General features: G+C 46.1%; 2 protein-coding genes across 3 annotated transcripts in view; both read right to left on the reverse strand.

The window, feature by feature from the left end:
- LOC141117774 (NACHT, LRR and PYD domains-containing protein 3-like) overlaps positions 1-16466 on the reverse strand; it is a 445237-nt gene that overhangs the window by 157000 nt on the left and 271771 nt on the right. The gene's annotated exons all lie outside the window — the stretch shown is intronic.
- LOC141117775 (uncharacterized) lies at positions 10575-16271 on the reverse strand. The gene is made up of 2 exons (XM_073610807.1): positions 15167-16271; positions 10575-11482 (listed from the first exon to the last, which is right to left on the reverse strand). The coding sequence occupies exons 1-2, from the start codon at positions 15996-15998 to the stop codon at positions 10887-10889; spliced, it is 1428 nt and encodes a 475-aa protein (XP_073466908.1). The 5' UTR covers positions 15999-16271; the 3' UTR covers positions 10575-10886.

Genomic DNA, 16466 nt, shown 5'->3' on the forward strand with positions numbered 1-16466 from the left:
CTCGAGCGTGTACCCTGGGTTGGGAGATAAAGAGGACAATCCATGACACGCTAGAACATCCGGTATTTAATAAGTAAAAAACAGATTTAAAAAAACTTGACACCGCAATTAAAGCTAAAAAGACTACTCTACAGCACATATGTTGTGCATGACAATAATATTAAAATGCACCATCCGCTTATTATAATGAAAAGGAATATTATAATGCACTATACGTTTATTAAAATAAAGGGACTCTGTGGTGTGAAAAACCCTTGTTTTGTCTTTTAATTTTTTAATACATATATGTAACAAAAATATGAGAAATATTAAAAATAAAGGTAAAATAAAATTAGCCTGGAACTTATGGAAGGACATATGAACTAGTGTCCAAATTTATCAATAAAGTTATATAAAGTATGGACAAATCATATTAAAAATGGACCCATTATATCTTTAGAATTACACCTATAAGGTTTAAATTTGGACCTGACAGCCAGAACAAACCTCAGCCTATCCCTTTACAATCTTCAACCTAAGGGAGGAAGAAATGGAGTCTTATAGGTACAAGGAGCAAAAACCAATTTGAATAATTATAAACACACTAGAAAAAAGGTTCTAATTGGCCTATGAAGGTAGTTATAGTCACGAGAACCATATAAAATATTATGTCTGAAGTTTCCATCATGCGTTATCAATAAACGCATTGATTTCAATATCGACATTGAGTCCTCGTGGTTTAAGACATCCAATTTTGTATATCCATCCCATTTCTAACTTGGATATAGCTCGTCTTTTGGGCCCTCCTCTCCAAGGTACATTCAATCTATCAATACCTATAAATTGAGTGCCCTTGGGGTCTTTGTCATGTACGTTAAGATAGTGTTTAGATACCGGATGGCCTATGAAACCTCTCCGAATATTACTAATGTGTTCGTTTAACCTGACTTGGAGCGGGCGAACCGTGCGTCCCACACATTGGAACCCGCACGGACAGGTTAAAAGATACACCACATGGGTAGTAGAACATGTAATGAACAATTTTATTGGAAAGGTTTGTGAAGTGCTGATGGAGTGAAAATGGGTCACCTTCCGATCTTTGATGGCATTAACGGTACAAACCACACATTTTCTACATCTGTAGTACCCGAATAAATTCTGAAAAAACATTGGTTTCCTTATCGGAGGGTCACATACACTGGGAGCCACCGATGCTCTAATGGATGGCAACCCCTTAAAAACTACCTGGGGTTTCTCAGGGAGTAGGGGACCCAATATATTGTCATTTTTGACAATATGCCAATATTTATGTATCAGTTTTCTGATTGTAAAATGTTGATGAGAATAATTGGTTACAAATGGGCAAATAAAGTCTTTCTTTGTGGTGTTCCCTGTTTCTGTTTGATCTCTTAATAGGGATTCTCTATCTAATTTTTCCACCTCCTCAACTCGCTCTCTTAAAAAAGGGGCGTCGTAGCCTTTTTCAAGGAATCGCTCTGTGAGAACCTGAGACTGAATCCTGAAGTCGCCAATAGAAGAACAGTTACGTCTGATTCTGACATATTGGCTTTTCGGGACTGAATCCAGCCAAGCTTTGTGATGGCAACTATCTCGCGATATGAACGCGTTTCGATCAGTGGTCTTAAAATAGGTAGAAGTCAGTATCATGTCTCCTTCTCCCCATATTTTAAGATCCAAGAAGTTTATTGTACTGAGGCTAGCTTCATAATTAAAATGAATTCCCCTGTCATTTTCATTCAAGCCCTCCATGAATCTACATAGAGAGTCATGGGTACCATTCCATAGGAGGAGTACGTCATCAATGTATCTTGCCCACAAGACTAATTCTGGTCTACGTTGAGCATAGATGACGTCCTCCTCCCATTTGCCCATGAATAAATTAGCCAGACTGGGGGCAAACTTTGCCCCCATGGCTACCCCTTTCTTCTGCAAAAAGAAAAAATTCTTATGCCAGAAGAAATTGTGAGTAGTGGCATACTCCAGCAAGTCCATTATGAACCTCTTTTGTTTTCTCAGTAATGTCACGTCCTTATACAGATAATATTTCACTGAGGATATACCCCAGGCGTGGGGAATCGTACATAGGCCATCCGGTATCTAAACACTATCTTAACGTTCACGACAAAGACCCCAAGGGCACTCAATTTATAGGTATTGATAGATTGAATGTACCTTGGAGAGGAGGGCCCAAAAGACGAGCTATATCCAAGTTGGAAATGGGATGGATATACAAAATCGGGTGTCTTAAACCACGAGAACTCAATGTCGATATTGAAATCAATGCGTTTATTGATAACGCATGATGGAAACTTCAGACATAATATTTTATATGGTTCTCGTGACTATAACTACCTTCATAGGCCAATTAGAACCTTTTTTCTAGTGTGTTTATAATTATTCAAATTGGTTTTTGCTCCTTGTACCTTTAAGACTCCATTTCTTCCTCCCTTAGGTTGAAGATTGTAAAGGGATAGGCTGAGGTTTGTTCTGGCTGTCAGGTCCAAATTTAAACCTTATAGGTGTAATTCTAAAGATATAACGGGTCTATTTTTAATATGATTTGTCCATACTTTATATAACTTTATTGATAAATTTGGACACTAGTTCATATGTCCTTCCATAAGTTCCAGGCTAATTTTATTTTACCTTTATTTTTAATATTTCTCATATTTTTGTTACATATATGTATTAAAAAATTAAAAGACAAAACAAGGGTTTTTCACACCACAGAGTCCCTTTATTTTAATAAACGTATAGTGCATTATAACATTCCTTTTCATTATAATAAGCGGATGGTGCATTTTAATATTATTGTCATGCACAACATATGTGCTGTAGAGTAGTCTTTTTAGCTTTAATTGTGGTGTCAAGTTTTTTTAAATCTGTTTTTTACTTATTAAATACCGGATGTTCTGGCGTGTCATGGATTGTCCTCTTTATCTCCCAACCCAGGGTACACGCTCGAGCTTTTCCGGTTTTTTAATCATGGTCCGCCTCTATAGGAGGCTTTCAATGACAGCCAGACCGAGGCTTGGTATATCCTTGCGCATGCCTAGTCGTGTGACGGGCCGGCGCTGAAATGAGGCTTGGCTGTAATTTTGTTTTGTTTTTTTCGTTTTGGTTTTCTGTTTACGTTCCGCCCTGAAGGCGGTCTTCAATGACAGCTTGGTCGAATCTCTGCGCATGCCCTGTCGCACGACGGACATGGGCAGAGACGGGGCGTGGCTATACTTTGTTTGTTTATATATAAGGTGATGGTTCATTGCGTTGCCCGTGCCCCGTAGAAGACGTCACGTATGACGAAACCTGTAGGGCGTGGCCTCGCAGTGCTTGCCATCACGTGTTCCTGATTTCTTGTTTGCACGGGCGTTCAGCCTCTGTTTTTATGCCGGCTTTTTAGATGTAACGTTTTTTCCTATATTGGAACTTTTTACATATATATCTGTGGTTTATTTTAACCAATAAATCCCTAACATTACTACACTATTGGAGTTTTTCCCCTTGTTTTTCTTAAATATGGACTCTCCCACTCCTGAGTCTCCCCTCTGATGCTGGAGCAGTTGGACCAGTCGGATCAGATTGGAGTCGGTGGTGCACGCTGACAGGACCCGGAAATCAACATTCCATCTGTCCCTGCAGAGGGCTATATCTGCAAGCCCATACGACCTTGCCATAGAGGAGGTCCAATGAATGGGGTAAGGGTACATCCATTACTCCTCTTCTGCAATCAATGTGTATTCGGAAATGTTCTTTACAACTCACTACTTTCCTGGTTTTGTGATGTGATACACCAAAGGGACTTTTTTCTTTCTTTTTATTTTATTTTGCTTAACCCATTCATGGACTGATTATAGGTGTTTTTCGGATGTGTGATTGTTTATATCTTATTTTCAGAATATTCAATTTTTTTCTGATCTTTGAGAGAGGATTTCATGCACCTGTTATTGCTTTATTAATTTTTGCTGGGATTCATATATAAATTGTGTCTCCGAGCATTATCCCAATTATATTATTGCTAGCGCACAATTTTTTATTTATATGTTTTATTACTTCATGGATATTTGGAGTTTTTTTTGCAGCTGCATCTTTGTGAATTTAATTTTTGATTTATTATGTTTTGCTCATTAGCGCAAGTTTTTCCCATCAACCAGGAAATATGCCCTGTTTGATTCCTGGCGCACTACCTACCCATCGGCTAAACAGTTCACCTTCTACTCCCACCCTCACAAGTCCTACTCATGTTTAGATTACTTTTTTGTCAATGCTCCGACCCTAAGAGCCTGCACAGGCTCAGACATTCAGGCTATCCCATGGTTGGACCATGCCCCAATCAAACTTTCTCTTGCACTTTCCCCGGGAACCTTTCGCACATGTCACTGGTGCTTAAATGATTTTCTGCTCAAGCATGACCCCTCCAGAGTGGAACTGGAACAAACCCTGAAGCTGTACTTCGCAGAAAACAGCTCTACTGAGGTCTCTACCTCTTCCCTGTGGGAGGTTCATAAGGCAGTCTTCAGAGGCCAGCGCATCTCACTCTCCACTGCTCTAAAAAGAAATGATCTAAAAAATAATGCAACTCGCCCAGCTCTATTAGATAAGCTCAAGCACTTGGAAGCATGATTACTCTCCTACTACCTCTCCTAATCACCCTCAGGGAAATTATTAGCATTACGGCTGGACTAAAGGATGTAGACCTGGGTAAAATAGAAAAGGCGCTACTTAGGTTATGACAGAGCTACTACGACTAGGCCAATAAACCAGATACGCTTTTAGCAAGACAACTTCGCGAGCGAGCAGTGATTGCCTTAACATCCCACCTTAAAGATGAGAGAGGTGACCTTCAATCCCATCCCACCAAAATTGCCCATCTCTTCCATGACTACTATTCGACTTTGTATAACGACCCGCACAAAGCCCCTCCACCTGACCTATCTCAAGCGATCCACTCCTACCTAGCGGATTGCGATTTACCTAAGCTCTCCCCTTCTGCACTAACGACCCTCAATTCCTCCATTACAGAGGAGGAAGTCACTGCTATGATAAAATCCTTGCCGAATAACAAATGCCCCGGGACCCGACAGACTACCATACCTCTACTACAAAACCTTTTTACCGCATTTACTTCCCCAAATGACAACCCTGTTTAATTCCTTTCTCTGACACACCTGTCCCGAGGGATATGCAAAATTCCTTCCTCACGTTGATTCCCAAACTGGGAAAAGACCACACTCTACCATCCAATTATAGACCTATAGTACTCCTCAATACAGCCCTGAAAATTTTTACGAAATGATTAGCTAATAGATTAAACAACTTCATGCCGTCACTGATCCATAAGGACCAAGTGGGATTTATTCCCCTCCGCCAAGCTGGGGACAACACCCGGAGGGTCATTGACCTTGTGGAGGTTGCCAACAGGACCAAATTAGAGGCAATACTGCTCAGTCTTGACGCTGAAAAAGCCCTTAATAGGCTAAGCTGGCCCTTCCTGTTTGCAACTCTCCACCGGGCTGGTATCGAGGGCTGTTTCCTCCAAGTCATCCCCCTCAGCTCTGGTCCGTACTCAATTCGCCTCTTCCTCCAACTTCCCGATATCCAACGGGACTCGACAGGGCTGTCCACTCTCTCCTCTTCTTTACGCCCTATGTATTGAACCCCTAGCAGCCCATATTAGAAAGAACCCAAACATTCACGGTATTCCAGTTCGTATCAGAGACTTTAAGATTTCCCTATATGCAGACGATGTCCTCCTCCCCCTCACACAACCCCATGTCTCTCTCCCGAACCTACATGTAGAGCTAGACCGATATAGTGCCCTCTCAGGGTATAAAATTAACTCAAAAATGGAAGCCCTTCCCCTTAATATACCCCACCAGACACTAACGGCCCTCTCGCAAACATTTAACTATTCCTGGAAGACCTCCTCCTTAAAATACCTTGGGGTCCATCTTATTTCCACATATGACACTCTTTATAAAGCTAACTTTCCCCAACCATACACCTCCATCAGAGCCTCCTAGGCCAAGTGGAAGCCCCTAAAGTTATCTCTCTTTGGCCGCCTTGCGACCTTAAAAGATGACAATTCTACCTCAACTCTTATATCTCTTTGAGACGCTTCCCATCCCCATCCCATCCTCACACCTTAAGAGGCTCCAGGGCGACCTGATAAATTTCTTCTGGAACAATAAGAAGCACCGGATCGCTAGATCGGTCCTATACGCTCCCCGCAACCAAGGTGGCCTGGCATCATTCCCTAACATAGCCAAATATTACTTGGCTGCCCAGTTACACCCTGTAGCCCTCTGGTGCACTCTCCACACCTTCAATCGATGAACGCAAATTGAGAAATTGTGGCTAGCCCCTGTCCACCCGAACTCCATGCTATGGAGTTCTAATGTAGCCATTGACAGTTTACAATTACTAGGACTAATGACCCTCCTGCGTTTGCTGTGGCGACGAGCCAAATCAACATATCCGCTTACCACCACCTCTTCTCCAGTCACTTCCTTCCTATTCACACCCAACATCCCAGACAGCTTGACCTCGCAGATGTCACACTTCTGGATGGATAGGGCCTTATTTCGATATGGCCAGCTGATAGACCCTAAAACCAGATTGCTAAGATCTTTTCAAGATCTGCAAAACACCTTTGATATCCCCAGACAGGCTTTCTTTAGCTACTTGCAAACACGACAATATGCACAATCTCTGGTAACAAATCTTCAATTCTCCCCTTTAACTGAATTTAAAAAACTATGCTTAGAGGGCTCGTCCCCTAAGGGTATGATCTCACGCACCTATCAGCTTGTGACCATGGATTTTTCGCCAGCCGGACCGCGACATGCCTATATGGGTAAGTGGGAGCGGGCCCTGGGTGTAGACATACCTCTAAACACATGGCAGCTCATATGGTCCCAGGCCTCTAAGGGCTCCATTTGTACGATCTATAAAGAGAATCAATATAAGATTCTATTTCATTGGTATCAAACCCCGGACCTGCTCCACTCTATATACCCATCAGCTGATTCCCGATGCTGGCAATGCTGTAAGGATAGGGGGACACTGTTTCATATCTACTGGACCTGCCCTCTAATCATCCCCTATTGGCAAATGGTGCACTCCTTGCTCCAGTCCATCTTTGATACTGAAGTGCCCTTTGATCCGAGGGCCTTCCTTTTAGGTCTCCCACCGATCTCTCTCTCTAAAGTGTCCAAAAAACTCATGTCGCATGTCCTAACTGCAGCGCAATGTTTGGTGGCCCTAAAGTGGAAACAGAAGGAACCCCCCTCAAAATCCGAGCTGCACTCCAGGATCAGAGATGTCAAAAGAATGGAGTACCTCACAGCCTCTCTAAATGATGCTCTTGAGAAGCATAATCGAATATGGGAACTTTGGGTCCTCTTGGAGAACCCCATAACCTAATGATTCATAACCCTCAATCACCTCTGACTGGTTTTTGTCAAGAGATCCCGGGCTCTGGGGGCGGATGGTTGTCCTTTCTTCTTCTCTACTCTCCACTACTCTCCTTCATCTTTCTGTTTTACTTTCCCCCCCTTCCATATTTTTTTTGTTTCTTTATACAGGGTTAAAAATGCTATACTATCTGAGTAACGCTATGATTTTGCATTTATCCAACGTTTGTTAGTCAAACTAGTTATGCACCGATCTATCTCATTAATCACCTGTCGGTTGATTGTATACCAAAAGTATCTTTTCTACTACAAACTATTTCCCTGTATCTTATGTTGTCAATTCCTTTGTTCTTGGAAAATCAATAAAAATTGTCAATTATAAAAAAAATATATATAGGCAAGGAAAATGGGAATATAACTCACCACTTATTTAGTTAACAGGAACAAAATTTTTTCCTGGCTATAACTCACATCAGCACACAGTGGGTCAACGCCTAATCTGGCGCCCCATGGGACCACCTCTTCATAGCTAAATAAAAGACAGCCCCTCCCCCACTGTCATGTTCTTTTTTTTTGGTCATGCTCAGGCCACCTGTGGATCACAGTGGTAAGTCCTTTGTTTGCTGCAAGGATATTTCCCCTACCGCACCGCCCCTCCATGTTCAGCCTCTCATGGAGTTGGAAGTACCTAAATGTTGGACGGTAAAGCCTCCTGAAACTGGTTGTCCCTTGTGCCGAGTTGTGGGCAATGTTTCTTAGATAGCAGAAATTTTCTACAGGTGTGGTATCAGTAAGCTCTGCAACGTCACCATTGGGATTTTTCTCATCTTGTATAGGCAGCATGCCGCTCTCCTGGCTTGTTTTCAGTCTGAGATAGGCGGTGGATGATGTCACAGAGGGCAGGGAAATGGTCGGCATAGGTTAGTGACCTCCAGTCACCAAGCAGCAGCTTAACCACTTGCCGACTGGCTCATGCTGATATACGTGGGCAAAGTGGCACATTCCCACAAATTGCCGTATCAGTACTTCTTCCCCTTTAAGAGCCATAGCAGGCATGTGCCTGCTGCACAGCGGTGGACCCGATGCACGTGGCCATGATGGCTGCCGGCCACCCGCGAGAGTGTAGTAATTACTAACAGGCAGGGCAGGACTTAGGGTGGTGGGGGCCCCTGGGCTTGAGTCATTTTCGGGCCCTACCCTTCTATACATTACTTTAAATAGAACAAAATGTTGACTGGTACAGTAGACAGTGTTACATGTCAAAAAAACGTAATAATCTATTTATATGACCACTGATTGAAGCTTGAAAAACTTTTTTCCAATAAATAAATAATGATTAAAAAAGTTCAAAGTGATCATAAGTTTATTGTGATGCACAAATGTCTTGGTCAGAATGAGAATAAAACACTTATTTACCTGGAAAACATATTGAAATACAAATACCTTGTAAGGTTGCAATCATAACAAATCAATTGCAAGAATATAGCAAAATAACTAATTGAACAAAGTGCAGGATAAATTGTGTGTGCGTGTGTGTAATACGTAAGTGAGTGTTGTAGTGAAAAAATCAAAACTATGCACACAAATTAGAAATGTACAGCCAATAAAACAAAAACAGTACACTATCATACCTTAAGAAAGCACTACATCAACAACAGAAGCCAGAGGCTGATCATTTAAAACAACAACAGGCAAGGTAGAGAAAGAAAGAGAAAGGTGATCAGGTTATGACTTCATGCATGTCATCTCATTTTAAAGATATTAACATAGTACTATTTAGAAGTGGCATCTTCTGAATTTCTTTGCAGCAAAGTCTTTGATCAAATCATTAAAATCCAGTTTACGTAGAAGGTCACTCTCAAATGACATCAGAGTGAGATGATTTAATTTCTGCTGTACAATTGTGGATCTTGGTCTATTTTTTACTAGTTTCAGTTTGGAGAAACTGCGCTCCCCACTTGCATTTGTAACTGGTAATGTCAGGTAAAGTCTGAGAGCGACATCCACGTTTGGGAAGATGGTCTGTAGTTTTCTTTTTTTAATGCACAAAAGAAGTTCCCTAGCAGATGATGGCTCATCATGGCAGATGAATTCTTTGAACTGGATGATTTCTTCACAAAATTCATTTTCCAGGTCAGTGTTGTATTTCTTCTGTAGATCTGCTGCTTTTTTATGAAGATGTTCTGCAGATAGGGTAGATATGTTGTTCAGGAAACCAAAAGTGCTGTTGAGGTCATGACCTGTGAAGGACTAAACTTCAGTCCTAGAAGCTACCCCTTAACCATCAACCTCTAATACCTCCCACAAATGACACGACAAGGTGGTGGAGTAAATGGCCTTGTCGGCCTTTTATTAATAAAATATAAAACCAATAAATAACATTTTTGTAAATAACTTTTAAATAACTTTTTAAATAACTTTACGGAATTATTGGAGTCTAGGAGGGGAATCCACCCACAGGTCACTGCATAGGAACTCTTAAACTTTTTAAGGCCTCCAGTCGCTAACCCCAGACTGTGAGACAGTACCCAACCTCTCAGTGACCAAACTTTTCCCCTTCCTGGTTAACCCCTCGTAACCGGAAGGTACATAAAAACAGCCCATATTATATATGGGTACCAACCATGTAAACTCTAAACAGCCCATATTATATATGGGTACCAACCGTGTAAACTCTCCATACCATCAATCTCCTCCTCCTCACAGACCCAAACCACTGCCACACTACAACCAACGTCCCTTATTGCCATAACCTCAGGGAGGGTGGGTGGGAATCTTCCTCCCCGCCGCTCTCCACTGACGTCACATCCCCCCTTCTCCTCTCTACATTTCCTTCTGCCTCCTCCTCTGCTCCAGCCCCTCCCTTATCCTTAAAGGGGAAAGTGACCAGCACAAACAGCCTGACTGTGCAGTCCACACAGGTCATGCTGTCCCTGCGCTGATCCCCTGCTCCTCTCTGCTCCGGGACCTTCTTGACCTGTGAAGGACTAAACTTCAGTCCTAGAAGCTACCCCTTAACCATCAACCTCTAATACCTCCCACAAATGACACGACAAGGTGGTGGAGTAAATGGCCTTGTCGGCCTTTTATTAATAAAATATAAAACCAATAAATAACATTTTTGTAAATAACTTTTAAATAACTTTTTAAATAACTTTACGGAATTATTGGAGTCTAGGAGGGGAATCCACCCACAGGTCACTGCATAGGAACTCTTAAACTTTTTAAGGCCTCCAGTCGCTAACCCCAGACTGTGAGACAGTACCCAACCTCTCAGTGACCAAACTTTTCCCCTTCCTGGTTAACCCCTCGTAACCGGAAGGTACATAAAAACAGCCCATATTATATATGGGTACCAACCATGTAAACTCTAAACAGCCCATATTATATATGGGTACCAACCGTGTAAACTCTCCATACCATCAATCTCCTCCTCCTCACAGACCCAAACCACTGCTCACAAGGGGTAAAACCTTACCCTTGCGAGCACCTCCACACCCTCAAAGCTCGCTGTACCCCCTCCTGCAAACCAAGCGCCCAAAGATCAGTGCCCACATCATTCAGATGCACCCCATCACTTCTCAGGTACCTCCAGGTATCCACCTCCAACTCCCTATGCCGTATGGTCACTCCCCCATTCCGCATAACAAACTTGCTGACCTCCTTATTTACCTTCACACGTGCCCTATCAACCTTTATATCAGACAAAGCCCAGCGCCATGACCTTCTACCCACCATGTCCGACCATACTATCACCATCCCAGGGAAAGCCGCCTGTAAACGTAGAACATCACATTTTATGTCACGTATGAGGTCCCTCATGGACCTGACCCCCATGTCATTGCCCCCCACGTGTAAAACTAAAACATCCGGGGCCCTGTCCCACCGAGCAAACTTGTGGACCTCTGACCTTACCCTGTTCCACATCATCCCTGACAACCCAATCCACCTTACCCGTGCTTCCTGCCTTGGGATACCCAGCTGCCTACCATTCGGCCGAACGTCGGCCCGCTTGGCACCCCAGAACACGAATGAGTGGCCCAATATCCAAACCAGGGGCACCGAGTCACCTGTAAAGTAAGGTTAACAGGACACAACAATAAATCACAAAAAACTTTAACCAGACCCCCCAAAATTCAAAAAGAAACACCCCCCTTTTTCTCAACAAGCCTATAATAAATGCGGGCGGATGTAAAGCTTAAACCTATCTGAGTCCCACCTGCCAATACGCTTAACTGCCTCAGAACCCAGGCCCGCCCTGGCCGCTTCAGTAGCAGCCCCAATACGAAAGGAATGGGACGAGTATCTATTGGGGTCATACCCGGCTGCCGATAAACACCTTTTGAACACGGCAACAAACTGGAATTTTGACAAAGAGGATCTGTCCGCATGTATCAGAAATGAGCCCGGGCAATGCGGGCGCAAATCACAAAATTTCTTTACCGCTGCTACCGGACAAATCTGGGATCCCGCGATCCGGAACACCTCAAGTTGTACTCCCTTCCCTGCCTGATCTGTTTTTGACCGTTTTATGTAAATCCTAACCGATTCCTGTGTACAGACCAAATCATCCCATTGCAGTCCCCCATTTGCTCGTTTGGACGGGCTGACCAGTTCGCTCACCCGTAGCGCCCCAAAAAACGCTAAAGCAAAAGCCGCACAAAAAAGTGCCCTTTCAAAACTAGAATTACAAATGCCTTCTATCTGGCTAAATAGCCCGTGTAACATTTCAAACGACACAGGTCCTCGCCCATCCCTGCTCTTATGACCTTTTCTGTAACCTTTCAAAGCTTGCCTAACCCAAAAATCCTTTGTATGGTCCCGCAACCCCTGCAACTTAAAGAGAAAGGCCAAACCCGCCATCTTCTTATCGATGGCGGCTGCCGAGATGCCCCGCTCGAAACCGAAATTGAGAAAGTATAGCATCGCCTGAGGTATCTCCCGGCTCACAGGGTCGATGTTTAAACTTTTTAAGCATGCCAACCATTCTTGCCATACCTTAGAGTAAGCGTCCCAAGTGACCTTACTCACGGAGTTTTGGATCCACCTGGCCGCGCTCCCAAGGCAACGGTCCATATCCAGTCCGGGCAGGTAACCCCCTGCTGCTCCGCGTCTGGTGCCAGTTCCCGAAACTTGTCCCACTGAAAACGAGACAGAGCATCAGCTATGGTGTTGTCCACTCCAGGTAAGTGTACAGCGTAGATGAAAACATTCATTTTCAAACAGCGCAACACTAAATGCCTCAGCAACCTGACCACTGGCAAAGACTTGGCCGACAAACGATTAATCACCTGAACCACGCCTAGGTTGTCACAGTTCAGCCGCACCTTCAAATTCCTAAAAGACTCCCCCCATATTTCCATTGCCACCACAATTGGAAATAATTCCAGCAGGACCAGGTTCTTCAAGAACCCTGCTTCCACCCAAGCTGTGGGCCAACGGGCGGCGCTCCAATTTCTTTGGAAAATAGCCCCATAGCCCGTAGAACCTGCTGCATCAGTAAATAGTTCTAGATCCCAATTACTGATGGGACCTGACATCCACAAGGCCCGCCCGTTAAAGGAGTCTAAGAACTCGTGCCATACCCCTAAGTCCTCTCTGTGCTCCCTGTTGAGCGTCACAAAGTGAGTGGGGGTGGTGACCCCCGCGGTCGCTGCCGACAACCGTCGGCAGAACACCCTGCCCATTGGCATTATTCGGCAAGCAAAATTCAGCTTGCCCAATAATGATTGCAGCTGCCGCAATTGCACTTTACGCTTGCCAATGGTCCCACGTACTTCAGCCTTGAGATTTTCCAGCTTGTCCACCGGTAGCCGACACTCCATCCACATGGAGTCTATCTCAATACCCAGAAAAACAATGGTGGACGTAGGGCCCTCCGTCTTTTCCGGTGCTAGCGGGACGCCGAAACGGTCTGCTACGTGCTGCAAAGTCCCTAATAGGACCGCACAAACGTTGGAACCCGCTGGGCCAACACAAAGGAAATCGTCAAGGTAATGGATTACCGATTGGATCCCCGACACGTCCCTGACCACCCATTCGAGAAATGAACTGAATTTTTCGAAAAGGGCGCATGAGATCGAACATCCCATTGGAAGGCAGCGATCCACGTAGAACGCGCCATTCCATGTGCACCCAAGCAGGTGAAAACTATCCGGATGAACCGGCAAAAGCCTGAAAGCAGACTCGATATCCGCCTTCGCCAGCAGCGCCCCCCGACCATAGCGCCGCACCCATGATACTGCAGCATCAAAGGAAGTGTACGTCACCGCACACATTTCCGGCGCGATTGCATCGTTGACCGACGCACCCTTCGGAAAGGAAAGGTGGTGGATCAACCGGAATTTGTTGGGCTCCTTCTTAGGAACTACCCCCAACGGAGAAACCACCAATCCCGGCAGGGGTGCGGAGGTAAAAGGGCCCGCCATGCGCCCCAAATGTACCTCTTTTCCCAATTTTTCGGCAACCACCGATGGGTGCATGAGAGCCGACCGTAAATTCTTTGCTAAGGGGGGCGCCGCCTCCAAGGAAGCTGGTATTTTAAAACCGTTTTCAAAACCCGAGTCTAATAATCGTGCTGCCTCCCGGTCGGGATATCTACTGAGAAAAGGACGCATCCTTTCCACCCGTATTGGGGTCTTCCCTTTTGTTCGAAGGCTCCCCTCCACGACCTTTTCCCCGTCTAAAGCATTTGGACAGGGCATGGGATCCCCCGCAACCCGAGCACGTGTGCTTGAACCGGCAGGTTGCACCAAACTTACAGGTGCCCTCATTGAACTGCCAGCAGAAGCCCCATTTTTTGTCGGTCGGCTGTCCTGGAGCTGCGTTACCTCCGACCCCTGCCTGAAAAAACTGGTTCGGAGCCCTCGCCGCCGTCATAAGCTTCATCCACAGGCTGATGTCCTTATGATCCCAGCGTAGTGACGGTCGGACGGCCATCCGTTGTCTAAACTGTTCATCGTACCGCAGCCACGCCACTCCGCCGTACGTCCGATGAGCCTCGCTGATAGCGTCCAAGTACACAAACAAGGCCGAGCAGTGTTCGGGAGCCTTCTCCCCCACCACACTCGCCAGGATAGCGAACGCTTGCAACCAATTGGAAAAGGTACGCGGAATCAGCCGATACCTGCGTTTTTCCTCATCCTCTTTTTTGCGTTCTTCTGGCTTCAATCTATCCAGATTGAATTTTTCTAAGGGCAACAACGTGAATATCTCCACATATTCCCCTTTCCAAATTTTTTCTTTTACCTCTGCTTTAAGATGTGCACCCAATGGGCCTTCAAAGCAAACGTACACTTCACTTTTTGCCGCATCCGCCAATCTGACGGACTCGGCCTTCCTATCTCCAGTTTTACCCTGGCTGTTCGTGGCGGAATCTCCACTTGACGTCCCAGGCGACTCAACGGTCGCCGACCCTGCGGCCTCCGTCTCCGCACTTCCACCCACCACGACCGCCGGTACTGGCGTACTTACCACAGCCGTCTCCTTCTCTGGGGTTGTGCCCCACGCCCGCGCCGGTGACGCTCCGTCCCCCGTGGGTGGATCAAAACGCTGCACTAAATCCCGCAAACCAGCCAACAAATCCTGCAAGCCCTTACTACTCGCCCTCTCACTTGCCTCCCTAGGATGTGTAGCCGGTGACCTAACCTCACTCACCCCCCCGGAACCAGCCCCCCCAGAGGGAGCCCCTTTTCTACCCTGTTCTAACAATTGTTCTAATAAAGAAGAAATGGAAACATTAGATCTGCACTCACCAGGCTGCACAGGACTGGGCCGATCAGCCGCCCTTCCGGAATCCACCGCCGACGCTTGTCCCTGGTCCTCGTCTCTCTCTGACCCGGACAGTTCACCTTCCGACCTGTCGCTGACTTCCTCCTGGCGAACGACCGGTGCCTGCACGCCAGAGGTTCCCGCTCTGGCTGCCGGGGGTCTCCGCTGTTGCTCTCTCCCCGCACGCTGCGCCGCAACACCGGACCCGCGTCCTGGCCTTGTAGACGGACTTCTGTTCCTCTGACTATGCTGGGCCTCCGCTGTTCTCCTTTCACCTCTGTTCACCACCGACACTGTGCTTCTCAAGGTTCCACCTCTGGCTGGCGTAGGGCTGCTGGCCGCATGGACCCCCTGACCAGCCCCCCGATCAACTGCCGATGATCGACGGTCCGACTGACCGCTTGCTGACCCCAGCGACTCTCCATCTGGTTGTTCCTGTCGCCTGCGACGCGCTGAGGGGGGGGAACCGAGGGTTGCGCTGGTCTCCCCCATCCCTGCACTTCTTCCTCTGCGCTGTGAACGCTGCACCTCTCCCATGCTGGCTCCCCGAGCTTGCTGAGCACTGGGGGGGGGTGGCTGATTCTGTCTGCCTCTGTGCTGGTCCCTGGGCCTCTGACTCACAGGAGAAGAGTCAGGGCTGAAGCGCTGTGGCGGCCTGGAACGGCGCCCACGTGGAGTCTCCTGGCCCCCCCCGCTCGGTGCCGCTCTGTCTTCCTGTATTATGGCTGCGACCTGAGCCTGCAGCCAGTCTGCCCCCTGAGTTGCGGCCACCGCTCTGAGCTGTTCGAGCAAAGCCGCCGCCGTTACATCCGCCATGACAGTGGATTTTTTTTTTTTTTTTTTTTTTTGGAGCAGTGTGAGAGCGTGTCGAATCTTCCTCCCCGCCGCTCTCCACTGACGTCACATCCCCCCTTCTCCTCTCTACATTTCCTTCTGCCTCCTCCTCTGCTCCAGCCCCTCCCTTATCCTTAAAGGGGAAAGTGACCAGCACAAACAGCCTGACTGTGCAGTCCACACAGGTCATGCTGTCCCTGCGCTGATCCCCTGCTCCTCTCTGCTCCGGGACCTTCTTTATAGGACTGAAAATGGCGATCAAGTTCAGCCAGCAGCCTATCCATCATAACTAGAAACACACCAGATGAGAACCGTTCTCTTCCTGATAAGTGAACCTCAGGTGTTGAAGACTCACCCACATGAGTCTTGCGTTTTCTTTGTCTTTGTGTGTCTTGTTTGTATGTTGCTGAAACGGTGGGAGACATCGCTTTTGCTCGGTCTTCAAACACA

Source organism: Aquarana catesbeiana, linkage group LG13, assembly GCF_042186555.1.
Source record: "Aquarana catesbeiana isolate 2022-GZ linkage group LG13, ASM4218655v1, whole genome shotgun sequence".
Lineage (NCBI taxonomy): Eukaryota > Metazoa > Chordata > Amphibia > Anura > Ranidae > Aquarana > Aquarana catesbeiana.